The sequence below is a fragment of the Perognathus longimembris genome, chromosome 5 (genome assembly GCF_023159225.1).
Source record: "Perognathus longimembris pacificus isolate PPM17 chromosome 5, ASM2315922v1, whole genome shotgun sequence".
NCBI classification, from domain to species: domain Eukaryota; kingdom Metazoa; phylum Chordata; class Mammalia; order Rodentia; family Heteromyidae; genus Perognathus; species Perognathus longimembris.
Window position 1 is genome coordinate 4,192,891 of NC_063165.1, and position 18,609 is coordinate 4,211,499.

General features: G+C 52.4%; 1 protein-coding gene across 2 annotated transcripts in view; it reads left to right on the forward strand.

Annotated features, from left to right (window-relative positions):
• Window positions 1-18,609, forward strand: part of Erg (ETS transcription factor ERG) — a 77,202-nt gene that overhangs the window by 38,327 nt on the left and 20,266 nt on the right. For both annotated transcript variants that reach the window (XM_048346226.1, XM_048346227.1), the window contains exons 2-3: window positions 1,161-1,378; window positions 12,915-13,066. In XM_048346226.1, the coding sequence (XP_048202183.1) occupies window positions 1,161-1,378; window positions 12,915-13,066 (370 nt within the window). The remainder of the gene's footprint in view (window positions 1-1,160; window positions 1,379-12,914; window positions 13,067-18,609) is intronic.

Consider the following 18,609-nt stretch of genomic DNA (forward strand, 5'->3'; position numbering starts at 1 on the left):
GGAATTTCCAAATCCAACTTGCCTTGGCTGCTTTCGCTGTAAACTATAAACCTAGCCATAGGTTAACCACTCACTCGATTTCAAACCACAGAACAATGATCCGACCGTGACAAATTCCTGTTTCTTCTCACAAAATCATGTCTAAGAGTGAAGATATTAATAGAAAGTCGGGAGAGAAAAGGAGAAGGGGGAGGGAAGCTTTTCACTGATGGGGATATTTTAAACATCTTGGTATTTGGGGACATCTGGAAAATTCACAGATTTTTTTTTTGGGGGGGGCAGTGGGTTCGTGTATCAATTTATCATCCAGATGTTCAGCATCATGAAAGCACCGCTTCAAACTCAGCTTTAGCTTATAGCGGAGGGTGGGGAAATCCACGTCTTTGTGCGTCTGTCCTTCGGCATTCTGAGTCCCGGCACACCTCCTCGTCCTCGGTGTTTCCTAGGGCATGGCGGGGTGTGCGTAGGAACGTGCTAACCTTCACAATTATTTTGTGCGTTGGGTGGTCCTGACGCTTGAAGTCAGCGGCTGGAAAGTGTCCCTGAGCTTTTTATTCCTGAGGCTAGCGCTCTACCACTTGAGCCACACCTCCGCTTCCAGCTTTTTTTGGGGGGGTTGTTTAGTAGGAGATTCAAGAGTCTCATGAAACCTACTGCCTGGGCTGGCTTCGATCTGTGAGGCTCAGATCTCAGCCTCCTGAACAGCGAGGATTACAGGTGCGGGCATCAGCTAATTGCTCCTTCACTTCTTAATTTATTTTTTTTTTTTAAATCTCCAAGACCCTACTGTACCCTCTCTGCCTGAATTACAGATTGCATTTGTCAAGTCATGACACTTGCAATAAATAGGCTGGGTTCCGAGGCCTCTGAAATCCAGCTTCCTTGAGTGGAGATGAAAGTAGGTATTATCTGCCCGGCTTGCAGTCAAGCCTAGGAGGCCCTGAAACCTTCATCCGAGGGGTTGGTAGGCTGGGCTGTTCCAACGTGACAGTGTGGAGGGAAGAAGACGGGGCGCTGCTTTCTTCGGAAAAGTAACGGATAGTTACACGGAGCAGCTGAACCGTGGTCCCCGTTGGAGAGGACTCTGAAGTCCGCCTCCTTTGGAGACACGACTGGCCCTTTGACACGTCCTGAATCTCTGTGCGTCTTTTGGCACCCAGGAAGCCTTATCCGTGGTGAGCGAGGACCAGTCGTTATTTGAGTGTGCCTACGGAACGCCGCACCTGGCGAAGGCCGAGATGACAGCGTCCGCCTGCAGCGACTATGGCCAGACCTCCAAGATGAGCCCGCGAGTCCCTCCGCAGGACTGGCTGTCCCAGCCCCCGGCCAGGGTTACCATCAAGATGGAATGCAACCCCAGCCAGGTGAACGGCTCCAGGTAAGGCGTCTCCCTCCCACCTCCTCCGCCCTGACCTCGGCTCTGTCGTCCTCTGAGAAGTCAGAATGGAAGTTAATTGTGTCTCCCTCCCCCCGCCCCCCCCCCTCCCCCCGCAATCCGGTCCCCAGGAAAAGATTGTTTTCAGAAAATGTGTGATAATGTGGAGCAAAACCGAGAAATATGTTTCCCAGTGCTTTGTGCTGACAGGGAAGTTGTAAAACCCGTAGTATATGAACTGAGAACTCCCTTTGAAGATGGAGGGGACGATTCTGTTCCCCAGGCGCGAGGGCTGGGTTGGGGGGCTGGGTGGGGGGAGCTCTGCCCACATATGCCAGGCTCCGTCTCTGGGGTTTTTATGGCCTGGGACACAGTGCTGTCTTGGGGTTGTAGTGGGGGGGGGGTGTCAGCTGGAGGGAAGCAGATGTCCACCCCACCCCATGTGGCTTTGCAGAGAGATGCATTTGTACGCCCTGGCCCCGCACCCCACGCTACTGCCCCCGGGGCCCCGTGTCCCTCGATGCAGGCGACTTTCCTGACGGAACTTAGGTCTGACGTCTCCCACAGCCGTGGCTTCCTGGCTTTCTCTTTCCCCTCCAGAAAATGTAGCAACCACTTAGGATAGATCAATGGATCCTCCAGTGCATAACAGTCACCCGCACCCAGAAGCATTTCATTAGAGGTAAATCACAAGTGCGTATTCACGTACGTTATGAGGCGTCATCCTACGTGGAATGGGAGGGGTGGAGACTGTGACACCTCATTTCTACCTAAAGCCATACCGACAGCCCCAGAGGCCCAGAGCCCGAGGAGCAGCCCGTGGGGAAGACAGGGCCCCATGGGACGCCAGGAGATGGGAGAGGAGCCCGCCAAGCAGGCACTGGCTGGCTAAGTCAAAATCACCCCGAAGGGAACTCTTGAGTTGACGGATTCAGACCCGGGGCCCTGGAGTCCACACCCCGGAGCTGTAACGGCGCTTCTCCTTCACGCGTGTGTGGAACCAGCATCTTTTATAAGTCCTGGGAACCACGACATCGCTGCTGCTGGTGTCGTGTGAACAGAGAAACCAAGTCACAGGGACTCTGAGCTGCCCGCAGTAAGGCTGCACTGTGTGTGTGTGTGTGTTTCTTTTCCTTGGCAGTGCTGGCTTTTCGTCGGAGCCTTGCACTTCTGGGGCAACCACGCCTCCTTTGGGGTCAATTATTTTTCCCTTCGAGTACTGCGTTTCTTCCCTTGGTCACTCTTGGATGGTGTTCCTTCTACAGGGGTAGCTGAGACCACAGGTGTGAACCGTCATGCCCAGATTAATGAGTGAGACAGGTCTCACTGAAGGTGGTCATGGACTGGTTTGTGACCCTCGTGGTCATTGCTTCCCGATGAGCTGGTTTCATGGGAGTGAAGCAGCACACCCAGCCACATTTCACTTTGTCTGGGTGGGAGGCAGGAAGAACTCTGGTGCTGAATGGTGCGATGCTAAGTCGAGGTCAGCCAGCTGCAATCCAAGGCAGGTTCCTCTTCTTGAGCCTTAGAAAGGGATGGACTCCTGCCATTGGAAAAGGCCATGGTAGGACGTGCAAACGGAGGCAAACGAGGCAGAGGAAGGGAGGAAGGGAGATTGGTTGGGTTTTTGTGGGGTTTTTTTTTGGGCTAGTACTTAGTTTTGAACTCAGGGCTTCCCTCTTGCTCTACCACTTTAACCATGCCTCCAGCCTGACCTTTTTTTGCTTGTTATTTTGGGGATGGAGTTCAGTGGGCTTTTGTGTTCAGCGTGGCCTTAAACTGTGATCTTCTGGATCTCAGCCATCTGAATAGCCAAGATTGCAGGCGTGCGTTACCAGTACCTGGCGAGGAAATGAATCCTCCTGAGTAAATGATTTTTTTGCTCTGATGCCTATCTATTTGATGAAACATTCCTGCCCATCACCGATGGTGTGTGCTCTGAGACTTACAAGGATGGGGTAGAGTATTGTGCTCAATGCAACTTTTTAATTTTTTTTGTGTTTTCTATAAAATTATTGTAGAGCCGGGCCTGGGGTTTTGAATGGCGCAGGTTCATCTCCTAGCATAGCCATGGTGCGAGCACACAGAGCAAGACACAGTTCTAAAGCATTGGATTCTGTGGAGGCTCATTTTTACCTACAGGAAATGCAAGGGGTGTGTGTGTGAGAGAGACAGAGACAGAGACAGAGACGGAGAGACACAGAGAGAACTAAGAGAGGAGACAGGACCCCTGTGGTGATTTCCACTGGCACCCAGCTCAGAGCCCTGGCCCAGCTGCAGGAAAGCCAGCACACACTTGGCTGGGCTCAGCATGGAGACCGAGGGAGAAGAGGGCTGCAGAAGTGAGGCACCTGCTCCCGCTGCTGCTCCTGAATATAAACAGACAAATACAACCAGTGTCCCAGGTGCCGCCGTGTTCCCCGGCGGGGGGGGGGGGGGAAGGGGGGGCTTTCCTGCCAGGGGTGGTTCTCAGAGCATCAGGATGGGGTACAGGGTAACCTGGAGCCCTGTCCCTGAGAAGGATTCCAGGAGCTTCAGGCAGGCTCCGCCCCCCCGCGGGCCTCAGCCACACCGTCGTCCCGCTGGCCTTCCTGCCCGGGGCTGGCCGCAGACAGGACATCGTCCTCTGTCCGTCGTAGTGTGGTCTGTGGAACACGGTGTACATCAATAAAGAGGAGCAGTGTCCCCAGGACTCCCCCCCGCCCCCCGTGTCCATCCAGGGATGGGACAGAGGCCGCCAACTGTCACCAGCCCCCACCGTCGAGAGTGTTCTGCAGTGAGGATCTCAGTGTAAGGGAGAACCTCGGGGCATCCGCTGGATTCGGGGAAGGACCTGGGAGAGGGAGGGAGACCTCGCACGGCGCTGGGTTTCTCCCGCCAGACTTGGTGTGTGTTTGGATATGACGTTAGCCACTTGATTTTTAAGCGACGGGTGCCTGCCGTTGCGGAAGCTGGCACAGGGAAGGAGGATAGTTTAGTCGAATCAACCACCAAATCTCTTCGTGCCTTGATTAGCTTGTGATGACATCACTAACCTCGTCAGGTTGATCCAAGGAACTAGCCACCGCGCCGGAAGCTTCTAGGGCCTCCGTGCCGGACAGAGCTAGCGGGGAGCACCTCCGTTCTCAGGCCTCCGAGTCAACAGGCAAAAAGGGACAGTTACTTCGTATCGCTGGGGCTCAGCCAGGCTGGACAGCAAGTGGCAGGGGAGCCAGGAGCTCATGATCAGCTGATCCGAGACCCTCCTGGCTCTGGGTCCTCCTGGCTCTGGGTGGGTGGAAAGTGAGAATCGCCCTCCAGAGTCTTGACAGGGTGCCCAGGGCATGGGGGAGGACGCACACCGATGTCCTCAGTGGGGCTTAGCATCACCTTACCCGCAGGGTATGGACTGGTCTGAGTGGCGGGTAAGGGGCCGCCTCACACTAAACCTGTCAGGTGCAGCCCTGTAAACCCGAGGCGCAGGCAGGGACCCGCCATGGAGAGACGTCCAGATCCCGTTCTCCCTGCGTACGAGACCATCAGCCCGGGGCAGCTGCAGAACGTGCCACCGCCCTGTGTTCCTCAGGGGTGCCAAGGACGTGCCCCGTTCCCCGGCCTCTAGCCCGGTGGCTTCTGGAGTTCCCACCTCTTCCCACCCGGCGTTGGGCCCTGGGCCCCTGGCTCTCCGGCTGCCTCCACCCATTGCCCACGAGAAGAGGACGGCCAAATGGGAGGAGGGAGGGGCCTGGCTTCCACCCACACTGCGGGATGCCGTCACACCTTAGGCCCCCCACCCCCAGAAGAAGAAATACGCGTGGTGAGGGGAGGTCTGTTGACATGACGATAGAGAGAGCGCATCAAAACGACTGACGATTTCACGCTCACGCGCGGACCCGTTCGTCCTTCCACCGACACTTACTTGACCCAAGGAAGGCGGGAAGGAGGGCGGCCAGGAGAGGCCCAGTGGGGAGGCTAGCAGTCAGGATTCTTGCCTGCAATCCTTCAGTCAATACTCAAGCTGCAAGAAAAGCCCAGGCGTTCCCAGGACTGGGTGCATGATCTTGGGTACAGTCAGTGTCCGCGTCAGGTGATGCACAACTTACTATTGAATCTCTAAAGGTGTTCCCAGGCCTGGCTTCTCTAGGCCTGTGTCTTTGGACTCGGTGGTGTTTGATGTCACACACACACACACACACACCCCTCTTCACCTTTTCTGTGGCCGTTCATGCATTATTTCGGGCCTCTGACACAGCACGGATTGTGTTTGTCCCATTCTGCCTTGGGGCTCTTACTTGGACTGGCATTAAAATAAAATAAAAAAATAAGCCTCCTCCTGGACTCTGGCCCCCTCCAGGCTGTGGGTGGGTGGCGGATTTTTCCTTGTCAGATCAGGCTGCTTTCACAAAAATCCTACGGACCAAGCGGCTTACAGGCCGGAGCGTTGTGTCTCCCGGTTCTAGGGGCCGAGAAGGGGCAGCCTCAAGGCCCCGCCGGGCTTCCCGGCTCCCAGAGGGTGACTGCTCCTCGCTCTCACACGAGGGGGTGGATCCGGAGTTCTCCTTTACACGGTGCTTATTCCGTCTTGGGATAAACTCCGCGGTCACGGCGCCACACCTTGCCAAGGGCCCACGGCCAACCGCCTGCCTCGCGGGCCATCTGGGGTTTCACTAGGAGCTCTGGAGGTGAGATCCCTGCCGAAGCGAGGCCCGTCAGCGATGGCTCGCGGTCCTTGGGGGCTGCGGTCATGGTGGAGGTCGGTGCTCCGTGCTGCGCACCTGAGAGGGGGTGGAGAGAGGGGAGGGGTGGGAAGGGGACCCCGGGGCTCTGCTTCTCTCTCCCTCTCTCCGAGAGGCTTCTCCTAATTCCCTCTTGGCACTCTACTGTCTCTGCTCACTCAGGTCCATGCACGAGTGCAATTTTGTACAAGGGGAGAGCAGGGTGCCCATTTTGAAGGCGAGGAGAAGAGTCCCACTCCTTGTGTGGGCACAAATGGGGTCTTTGGGGTGGCTGCGGGTGCTGTCCGTAGGGAAGAGGGGCCCTGCGTTGCCATTTTGCATCCAGGATTTGCATAACCCATCGTGTCCCCCTCCCCCCAGTTTTCAAGACGCGAATGCAACATGAATTTGCTGAGACCTGTCTGAACAGAGAACTGTATATTTAAACAGTGAAGCATTCTCCGGGCAACATGAAAGCCTCTTTCAGGGACAGAGCATTGACTGTTGGGGTGTCGGGGGGTACGTTTTTAATTAATTTTGTTTTCAACTGCTTCAGAGAAGGGGGAAGGAAAGGGACAGAGCTGTTGGGAAGAGGCAGAAGTTCCAGGTGTAAAGGGGACTATTTAGCAAGGGTTAAGAATAACACACAGCTGTGAAGATAAACACGCAGTTCTCCATGAATCACCGCCCGGCCCCGCCCGCCCCCAGCCCTCCCACCCGTGGGGTCTGAAGCAGCTTTTCCACCGCTTCTGATTCAGAAATAAAACAGACCCACAAATTATCCTGGAGCGCTGCAACAATCCCCGACTTGTCTAGGGTCCCGAAACTACCTTTTGTGGCAGCTGACCGCCATTCACGCTGAGGAAGGAGCTCGATTAGAAGTGGGTTTACGCGATTAGGCCTGCGTGCAGGCTGAGCCCCGAGGACGCGTGATTTGCAGTCAGGACGGAGCTGAGCCTGGAGCCCGGGGCCCTGCCCTGCCAGACCTGGTTTTCTGGCCCACCTGACCCTTGCCTCCCTCGGTCAGAGCTGCCGACAGGCAGCTCTGTACTTCCCATGTAACTTCATCTCCAGGTTCTGAAATGACCTGATCAGTCTCCAAGAACATCCGAGCAGACAAGGGTATTCTAATAAACAGCAATAAGCGGAATGCCGGATGGCTAAGCATTCTAGACTCGCGGCGCGTCCGCGCACGAGCTCACGCACACGCTCCCATGCCCACCCGCCCGCTCACACACGTGTGATTACACCATGTGTTCACACTCACACGCACATGCCACGTGCTGCTCTGTCACTTTGTCCACTGCAGCTGGTGAAGAAGGTGAGCCTCAACGGACGCCATGTCAACCAAGGTCATCAAGGGCATCTTCATTCCTGGATGAGGGGTTCCGCGTCGCCCCGCAAGTGTAAGGGAAGGAGCACCGGCGGGCACCGAGGGACAAGTGGGTAGAGGGGTCGGGTTTACTCAGAAGCACGGCTGGCTGCGGCTCCTCAGGCCACTGACGGCTCTTTCCATGACAGAGCTCACCTCACAGCGAGCAGAACAGATGAGGAAACAGGTGGCAGGCGCCAAGTTTGTATTGCTTTCCAGAGACCTAAGATCTTACTTTATGTTTCTTAGTATACTTTCATGGGGCATACTACAGGTCTTTTTTGTTTTTGTTTTTCTAAATAAACAAGGAAACAACTGAATAAGCCTTTCTATCTTGAGCGGTGTCCTATTTTCTCAGTGCTCTGTCTTTAGTCCTGATTCTGGATTCTCTTGGTCAGAGCCCAGGGGCCAGAGCTTCCAGTCTGTTTCCTGCCAGGCCTTGAGTAGCCAGCCACCCAGAACGCCTCTGGGGGTTTGGGGGGTGCGTGGCGTTTAACTGAAACTTCAGGTGACTGGCTTTTCTTGTTTGTTTTTGTGCCAGTGCTGGGTGCTGTCTGTCTGTTCCTTGAGCTTTTTTTTTTTTGCTCAGGGTTACACTTGGGCCATACTCCACTTCTGGGTTTTGGGTGTTTCATCGGAGATAAGAATCTCCCCGACTTTCCTGCCCAGGCTGGCTTCAAGCCATGCTCCTCACTCACATCTCAGCCTCCTCGGTAGCTAGGATTTCAGGCCTGAGCCACCGGTACCTGGCCAGGTGACTGATTACAACTCGTTTCCGTGTGTAAATAACCGCTGGCCCCTTCAGAGTTCTGCAGGGGCCGTGCCTGCCTGAGGGATGTGCTGTCCGCGCTGCACACAGGGGCTGCGAGCTTATCGCCTGGAACAGGAGTAACGGAAGCATCAGCCCACCGCGTCTCACGTCCTCTGACGTGAAGACGCTGGTCTTGCGTCGTTACCGCGTGAAATCACAGCAGGTTACCTAGGTCCTAGCCGGTGCTCGCCAGTCCCAGCGGGAGGAGTGTACGTGCGAACACGGCGCGGTCCTCGTGCGAGTCCGGTCTGTCACGTGACGTGGCAGACTCCAGGACCGCCGCTGGATGGGCTCTGCCGTGGACAGGAATGTCCCGCGTGGGTGTGCGACTCTGTTTCCTTCCCTGGGGCTGTGTGGACCGGTCGGGTTGGTAATAGCAGGTCACGTTCAGCATAGCGCTTGGCACCTTTAAGTGCTTTGTGTTTATCGCCATATAAATACCCGAAGAGAGTTTGGAGCCCACCTTAGGCCACGAAAACACTCTAGCATAAATCCATGCCTGAGATACTGAGAGATACAAGTATTGGATGTTTCAGTGTGGGCAGATTTCAATGTAAAAATCTAGAAATTAGGGAACTGTGGACGCTGGAGGAATATGTAACATTGTATCTCTCTAGGTGTTTTTTTCATGTTTTAAATAATTCATTGAAAAATATACTTTGGGGGCTAGGAATGTGGCTTAGTGGTAGAGTGCTTGCCTAGCATGCATGAAGCCCTGGGTTCAATTCCTCAGCACCACATCAACAGAAAAAGCCAGAAGTGGCGCTGTAGTTCAAGTGGTAGAGTGCTAGCCTTGAGCAAAAGAAGCTCAATGACAGTGCCCAGGCCCTGAGTTCAAGCTCCGAGACTGGCATATATACATATATATATATGTATATATATACACACACACATTTATACATACATACACACATATATATAAATCTATCCATCCATCTATCCACCCATCCATCCATCCACCCACCTACCTATCCACCCACCCACGCATCCATCCATCCATCCACCCACCTACCTATCCACCCACCCACCCATCCATCCATCCATCCACCCACCCACCTATCCATCCATCCATGCATACCTATCCACCCGTCCATTGGCCCTAATGTCTGTGACTGGTCAGTTCTTTCCAGAAGCACAGATAGCTGTGCAAAGGGTGGGCCGACACAGGCCCCTCTCTGTGTGTTTGCACACAGAGCAGCCGAGAGCCCTCGTGTGCTCAGGACACCCAGCTTTGTCACAGAGCAGAATGTTCTAGATCTGCTAGGAGGTCCTGTGGGAGAGTTGGCGCGTTGTGCCCCTCAGTGGTCCCCATAAGAAGCTTTAGCTTGGGAAAGTTTGTATCAGCCTCAAAGCTCCTTCGTGTTTATTTTGCTGACACCATTGGACTTGAACCTTGGGACGCTGTGACAGAAATCACTTTCTGCCTTTACCTTATCAGCCTGAGGGGACTCACAGACCAATCGGTGTCTACGGACTATACATAGCCAATTCATGGGCTACTGTTTATCCCTTGATTGCTTGTGCTCTTTTTTTTCATGCATTTATAGCCTACTAATTATTCATATGATCATTTTTATAGATGCATATATATGTAATCCGTCCCAGAGAACGGGATATATTCAAAGTCACCACACACGCCCACTCATGTATCTCGAGCGAGTGAACCACCTGTTTGTGCCGCTGTACTTCTGGGACTTGGAAATCGTGTTTCCTCAGCCCTGGTATTATTTAGCTCTTTGGGGCTTGGCCACACATCTTCCTCCTTGCCTTACTTTAAGCGCAGTGCAGTTTCCAGTCTGTCTGGTGTTCTGTGCCATGTTCCTTTCCCATTCATTCCACACGGCAATGCTTTCAGAAGTCGGCACTCAGGATCTCAAGTCACTGGGACTGAGCGCCCCGATTGCTGGAAGGACGAACTCAAGGCTTGACAAAGCCAGTTCAACCGTGTCCAACACTCCCTCTTTCTCACCCCGAGGCCAGGAGCCTCTTTTTTCCCCAGTCTATCCACGTTGTCTCCAGTGAGCACGGTTAAGCTCTAAGGAAGAGCCTGACCTCCTCACGGTGTGGGTTCCCGGAGGTCCTCAGGGCAGTGGGGCGTGGAGGGGTGGTTTTGAGGCACCTCCATCACAGTGCGCGTTTCCATCTCAGACATCTTCATGTTGGGCCAGCCTTCCTCATCGGTGCCGGACCCCGCCCTCTGTGGAACTCCCGGCAGGCGGAACAGAGAGAAGCATCTCTGTCTGCCGGGCCCCTCTTGCTTCTTGCTGGGGCCACGCGGCGGGCGGAGTGGCTCCGAGCAGTTGCTCAGACGTCACCGGTGCAGCCGTGAGAGCGGCGATAAGGCCGAGGCACTTGCCTATCTGTCCTCGAAGGACCGAGCCTCTGTGAGCCGGAGATGGAACTGTGCTCATTTGCAGTGAAGACACTTGTGCTCTAAACAGTAGCACAAGCGTGTTTCGTGTTGGTGAGCGAGTGTCTGTTTGGCAAGTGTGCCGAGGGCAGCCATGGAAGACGCCTGCTGGCAGGCGCTCACGCACGCCGAGAACGCGGGGTCTAAGCAGCTTCCCCGCCCGGCGCCCGCGGCTCACGCCCGTCATCCCAGCTCCTCAGGGCGCTGAGATCTGAGGATCACGATTTGAAGCCAGCCCCAGCAAGAGAGTCCGTGGGACTCTGGTCTCCAATTAGTCGCCAGAAAGTCACCAGAAGCGGAACTGTGGCACCAAGTGGCAGAGCCCTAGCCTTGAGCCAAAGAGCTCAGGGTCAGTGCTCAGGCCTTGAGTTCAAGCTCCAGGACCCACAAAGTCAAGACATGACTGAGCGGGCAGCCTTGGCTGTGGCGTGTGGAAAGCTAGCTCTGTGTTGGCGGTCCAGCTCAGCAGTTGGAAACAGGTGGCTCCCTGTGCCGGGCAGTGCTTGGTGCTGAGGAAAGGGCAGCTGCCAGTAGGCCGTTCCTCCTGGCCACCTGCTCCCCGCAGGGTCTGCGCAGGTTCAGGCGACTCTAAGGCCACGAGCATCCCCAAGGAAATTAACCGGGGCAAATACAAATGAGAAGGGCACAATTAGGGTCACCACTGTTTGTCCAGTACCTGCTTTGGGTCCAGCGTGACACAGGGCCTGTGACTCTTTCCCATTTTGAGGGCTAGAGATTCCTTAGCGTTATTTAAAACTGTTTGGGTCTATTCTATCTTCTTCTGATACTAAAGCTAATAAACACAGTGGGAACAAATGACTATTTCTTTCCACTGCCCTAAAGCGAGTCTGATGGTCTCACATTGCTCTTTCCTGTAAATTACACACACACACACACACACACACACACACGTGTGTGTGTATATATAGTCTTTAAAATATAAACAAAGGCTTTCATTACAAGTTGAAGCCTCTATTTTTTATATTTTCACATAGTTTTGGGGAGCTCTGGGAAAATGCATTTTCACAACCGATATTGTCTACATTTAATGAGGAATCTCTTTTAATGCCAAAGCAAAACTCCTGTGATCCGTGCCTAGAGTTCTCAGATAAAGAAAACTGTTCTATTTACGAAGTCAAAGAAAATACGCAGGCACAGTAGCTCGTATCTGTAATCCCAGCTATTTAGGAGATGGAGATTGGAAAGGTCACCATCTGAGGCCAACTTGGGCAAAAATTTGTGAGGCCCCCTCTCCCCCCATCTCAACCGATAAAAAAGCATGTAGCATACCCTACATACCAGCTATGTGCAAAGTATAAATAGGAGGGTTTCGGTCCAGGACAGCCTGGATGTAATGGGAGAAGCTACTTGAAAAATAATGTTCAGTGCGAAGGCTATAGGTATAGCTTAAGTGGTCGAGTACCTGCCGTAGAAGAAGCACAAAGCCCCGAGTTCAAGATCCAGTACCATGAGAAAAAAGAAAAGGAGATGAGAAGCAGAGTTGCCCTGAAGCCTCTTGAGCTCACAGTATCTATTGCTCCCATCAGTCTGTATTCTCTCTGACTTTCAGCTGATGACTCGTCTTGTGGGAGAAGCCAGTGATGGTGCCTGCCTGGTATCTAGCAGCCCTGCCTGGCTGAGGGAGTGATTCAACGTAGAATTGATGAGTTATTCCCAGAACTCGGCTACCCTTAATCCACCCAAGATCTTTCCCTTAAAGAGCCAAACCCAAGTCTCTCCCCTAGGAAGGCACAGAAACGCTAGAATGGTTCGCACTTCATTCACGGGTGGAATTTTCCAGAGGAACTGGAAACTACGTCCCAAGCGAAGATACTCTGTGTTTTGATATTAGGATGGGCCCGTTAGAGATAAACGTTTGCAGCCAGGAAAAAACGCATCAGGAGGAAACCGTGCATGTGTAGAATGGACGGGGCCGGCTCCGTGGGAACTGCGATCCAGACACAGAGAAGAGCTCTGCTCTCTTTCTCTTCTCCCGAGGGTGCTTAACCACAGCGCGGATCCCCACCCCCCTCCCAGCCTGTCCCCCTCCCAAAGCTGCGCCTCCCGACGCCGCCCCTCACGCTTAGGAGTTCACGCGTGCACACGCCGCGCTCACGGCCCTGCGCGCCCCTCTCTCTCCCGTCCCTCCCGCCCTCTCTCTCCCACCGTGGTCCCGCAAGCCCGCCGGGCCGGGCCCGCTGGCTGTCGTAATAACGGAAGGCTCCGTGTTGTCCCCCCCCCCCCCCCCTCAGGAACTCCCCTGACGAATGCAGCGTGGTCAAAGGCGGGAAGATGGTGGGCAGCCCCGACGCGGTGGGGATGAGCTACGGCAGCTACATGGAGGAGAAGCACATGGCTCCCCCCAACATGACCACGAACGAGCGCCGGGTGATCGTGCCAGCAGGTCAGATGCACGCGGGGTTCCTCCCGCGTTCCCAGGGCGTGTTCACGGGGGGGGGGGAGCTGGGGGGGCTGGGTGTCCCGAGTCCCGAGCTCGGCTCCGCCTACCCAAGGCACTGGCCACACCTCCGGGGCCAGAGCGGGGAAGGGGGGGGTGCACGGAGTTCCTCCACGTGGGGTGAGCATTCACTCACCTCCCTGAAGTGAGGAAAGTAAGGACCGACACGCGTACACACGTGTGCATCGGATTGTCAGGACATCTGGAGTGCCATGCGTGGCTGTCAACGCTATTTGGACTGAGAAGAATAAATACGCATTAAATGAATGTTAAATGGAGGGAGAGGGAATGAGAGAATGTTCGGGTAAACACATACATGCATAGTCATGCACGCATGCACACACACACACACGCACACACACACGTCTATGGGCAGTGTCTTTTCCATGGAGGAAATCCCCTTTCCTTGAGATGATTTCTGTAGTGCCATCCATTCACTTTGAGGTCACCAGAGTCCTGTTGTTTTAAATTTCATTTTATTTTTCTAAACGTCAAGGTAACGTCCAGAGGAGTTACAGTTACCTACGTGAGGCAGTGTGTAGATTTCTTGTCAAGCTTGTTAACTCCAAGTTACGGAAATAGGTGCTGTATCATTGCTGCGATTTTCGACGTACTATGTGAAGTTATGCCTTCTCCTTTTGTTTTTCCCTTCCTAGGGTTTGACCCCCGTTGTCACTGTCTTTGATTTTTGGTACCCCTGGGTATTGTATACACGTTTATCTAAACTAGGGAAGGGAAGGGGAACATCCACATGGTGAGACAAAGGGTAAAAGGTGAATCGGTGCAACAGCCACACAAGACAATGTGCTGTAAACCAACTGCACAACTCGGGGCAGGGGAGGACTGGGGAGGAGGGAAGGCAGGAGACAGATGACGGCATCCTTTCTTATAATAGGGCCAAGCTCACACCTCAGCACGTAAAGTGTGTAGGAGAAAAAGAGCTGAGATGTATACAGGGAGGAGGCAAAGAGGCAGCTGAGTCAAGCCAGAGGCCGCGTCTCCTCGCCCACGGGGGCTGCGGTCAGAGGGACCAGGGCTCAGCTCGCGTGGGCTCCGGCCCGGCCGGCGCAGGCCTCCGGGCCTCTCTGCTGCGTCCTCCTTCGGTTGCTTCACACCACGCCGCAGTTATGCAGTTAACCGCGTTGCCACGAGAGCTAGTTGTGGCTGATTTTGCAAGTGGTGCGTCTTTCAGTTACCGGCTGAGCTTCAGGTGTGTGTTCACACATACACCACACACACACTCATGTGTACACACACACACACAGGCTTCATTACACAATGAGGTGGTGCCGTCAGCTGCCGTGTCTGTCCCTTCAGCTCTAGCATGAAGAGCCTCGCTCCTCACCCAGGCACACTTGGAAGGAGACCACTGTGCACGTGCACGCGCGTGTGCGCGCGCACACACGTGCACACGCAGGTGCATACACCCCGCCGCACAGATGGAACTCTCTGAGCATTTCCAGAGCTCCTGCTCGCTAAACACAGATCATAAAGCAGCTGAATGAGATGAAAGCAAGCCACGATGTTTTCCTAGGCAGTTGCCCTATCACTCTAGCCATCACCCATGCGTTGGGCCTCTGTGTGGTCCAGGGGCAGTCGAGATGAATAGACACATGAGGAGGGGGAGAAACAGAGGAGTCCGTCACTGTCTGGGCCAGAATACTTGGAACCCTTTTAGTTTCAAAGCATGATTGCCTCAACCTTGGTTTTGAGGCTATCCTCTTGGATACAGGATGCCTCGCATTCAGAAACTGCCTTGTTGAATGGCACCTCCTTTGTACAACTACTTGAAGATAATTTTTAGAAAAATAAGAGACCCTAATGAATGAGTGTATCCAACGTTCACATGTATGTGTGCTTACGTATACCGCCATCTGATTTATTTACTGCGTCTTATTTCAGGATGAAATTAAGAAAGTCCCCAAAAATATATGTGGATGAGAAAGACAGAATCGTGAGAAAGGTAGAATCAACTTTAGGAGAAACAAGTTGAATAACTTTAAATAAGTTGAATAACTTTAGGATGAGTAAGTCGCACGGACTGCAGTAAGACCATAAAAGCAAACGAGACTCAGGTGAGACGTGCCTTGCACACAGGTGTGTGGGTGTCTGTGTGTGTGTATACGTGCACATCTGTATTCCCCAGCTTGCTCTGGGATACACCCCAACACACCGGTTCAAACTTCACTGTATTGTAAGGGGGAAATTCACTTACTATCCCCAAGCCAGTGAACATTTCAGCTGCCCAGGCAGCTTTAACGTGTTCAGAACACTGGCATTCGCTGACAGCAGAGCACTGTCCTAGCACACAAATAACTCTATTTTATAACCGAGCACTAAATAACTCGTGCAATGTATCAAATGCTGCATGGCACCCACGGTGGAAATGATGCTTGTTCCGGGTCAGCTGATCAGGAATAGACCCAACCCTCTGCTCCAGCTGATGTCACTCCTGAACTCCACTGTGACAAATGCCACCGGCAGTGCTAGGCAGGCCTGGGACCGGTGTAGTCGGCTCCTGCCGGGGCCGGCTTTGCCTTGGTGGCTCTCAGGGATTCTTTCTAGCTCTGCCTAGAAGGCAGCCATGCGCAGAAACCACGGGAGCATGATGGTGGGAGAAGGCTCTAAACAACCTCAGTGTCTCGGTGTGTGGTAAACGCCTGCCGTCAGTCAGGACAGTGGTCTTGGTGACGGGTGTGTCTCTGTGCTTGCTGGAAGCTTCCGGAATCTCCTGTTGCTTTGGAGCTCTTGCCAGTGTCGTGCTCGCCGAGCAGGCTCACAGAGAGGAAGGCACAGTCCATCCACCTCGCTTAAGAGTTGCACGACGCCCACCAGATGCAGCCCGACCTTGGCGTTAGCAGCTGGTACTGCTTTGGAAAGGTTTTTTTTTTCCTTTTCACTGTCTTATTCCTGTAAATCACTACTGTAAGCGTCAGGCTTTTCAAACAGCTCTTTCTTTGTACATGTATGTTTCTTATTTTTAAGACCACTCACTCTGAGTACAACTCCTGGTGACGGTCCTACTGACGGGGCGGGCGGGGGGGGGGAGAGAGGGGGAAGAGGGGACTTTCCTCGCTCCACTTGCTTTTTGTCCAGTCACTCGCTGAATTCTTACACCACGTGTCCCAATCGCTGGGAATAAAACCTCTCCTGATCTGAGATCTTGATTCCCCCGCCCCCAAGTTCTCATGGCTGAACCTCTTTGAAGCGGATCTTGCCCGGCTCCTCTAAGCTGGGTCCCTTCTCCTTCTCCTCAGTCCATGACGTGTTCATTAAGCATCGGTCATCAGATTTTCAGTCACCTAGGAGAAGGCTGGACCGGGCAGAGGTGGATCGGCTCCGCCGCAGGACTTAAGGAATGAATGGCAACTGCGCGGTGTGTGATTGAGAGCTCAAAACGGAGCGGCTCAAACAAACATTCCCAGCTGTTTTTTGGGGGGGGGGGGGTCAGGACAGACAAGGTGGCTCGTGAAGAGCTTCGTTTGTGTCTGGCTGTCTAAGTCCGTCCTTTGGCATGCCCCCCCCCCAACCTTTCTCTGTTGTATCCTGTCCTGTGGGTTCCCCATCCTATGGCAGTGTTCCTCTCCCGTCCGTCCAGCAGCTCTTGTGACATCTTAGGATTCCTTTCTTTAGACTCCATTCTCTTTCATAGTCTGTTTCCCAACGCCTCTCCCTCTGTTTCATTAAGTCGAGATACGCCGTTTCATTTCCCGAGAGATTTGACACGCCTTGCGAGTTCAGCTACTGACATCCGTGTGAACCCCAACTCCAGATCACACCGACATTTAAAATCAGCACGAAGGCGGTTGAAAGCCCTCGAGGAAACCCAAGGGCGTGTACAGACACCACCCCAGCCACCCCTGGGGTCAGAATGGCAGGTGCCTCTTAGAGCTTCCTGGCAGCCAAGACAAAAAGAAATGTTGAGGGAAAACAATTTGAAAGCAAGTTTTAGAGGGAAAGCGATGTTGCTCTCAAAATGGAGTTGTTGGAACAGCAAGACCCCTGGACTTTGTGGACAAGTTGGACCACCATCCTATACCACATGACAGCCCTGTTTTTCAGCATCCTGCTTCTTAGGACATCCAGTGGAAGTACAGACTGAGTTACATTAGAGAACAGCTCTGACAGACAGACAGACAGACAGGGCACCGGTGAATTACTCTGAATTCTCAGAATAAAGAGGATTGTAACACTTGGTGACCCCACACAGTGCTTTCATTAGGGTGACGCCTACCCTCGCTATCAGCTTTCAGTGATTCTTAACTTTAAAAAAAAAAACTCCTATAACCCACTTGGGAGTCAGCAGGTCCTTCAGAGCAATCCTTATAAATGAATAAGAGAGGGTGGTCAGAATACAAAGAAACTGTGCAGTGATTCCAGTTCATTGTGTGAGTTGAGGGTAAAATGTGATACGTTCAAACAAAGGCAAAGAAGTCCATTGCTTAACGGACCCTCACCTTGGGAACTAACACAAGACTTAATCAACAGAAAAAAAAAATGTGTCCTAGAAGGGAATGAGGCATAAGAAGGAAACTAGAGCGATGAAGTTGGTTAAGGTGAGGGTAGCACAAAAGAGAAATGACTGTAATAAGACAGCACAGCCCCAAGATGGGGAATGGAAACTAATGTCGCATAAAAGCCTTAGGTATTGTATCATGTAAGAGTCAAGATGGGTAATTAGAATCGAAGCTTTATAAACTCCTTGCGTTTCTTGGAAAAAGGATACATTTACTGACTAAACTAGATTTCATTTAAAGATTAATGCATAGATAGTGAGAACAGAAACAAGAAGGAAGAAATAAGAGGATTGTAAGGATGAAGGTGGTAAACATCCCAACTAACTAGGAGAAAAAAAGGAGTGAAGAAAAAATAAAGTCAATACAAATGGAAAGAAATAGCAAAGAAAAGCAGGCCGAGAAAGGCAGCAACAGAAAATATACAACAAGGAGGTTGACATCCTACCAGTAACAATAAGTATGAATGGAACAAATCTGCTACCTAAGTGATAGACTAAAATAATCCACCCAGATCAATTATGCACTGCTTACAAAAAAAAAAAAACTCACAAAAAAAAGATTGACAACCAACTGTGGGAATGAACCATATTTTAAAAGTCTAACCAAATAAAGCTGACAAAATAAATAAGAAGAAGGCAAAATAGAGTTTTCATTCAGGAAACGTGACCAGAGAAAACAGGGACATAGGACATAAGGACAAAGGCTGAATTCACAAAAACTAGATAATGACAGACTTAAATATACCCAACAAGATAGCCCTGGAACAGCATAGACAACTTCAAGGGGACATAAACAGATCAGTTTTAGTAGGAATTTTTTTATTTTTCTTTCTCAATAACGGGTGTACCGACAACATTAAAATTATATTTATTTTACAGATTTTGGTGCAATGGTTATTTTCTAGAACTCCGGACCTAACAATTAGGAAATATTCAGTTGTTTTAAGCACGCAAGGGACATTCACAGACAAAT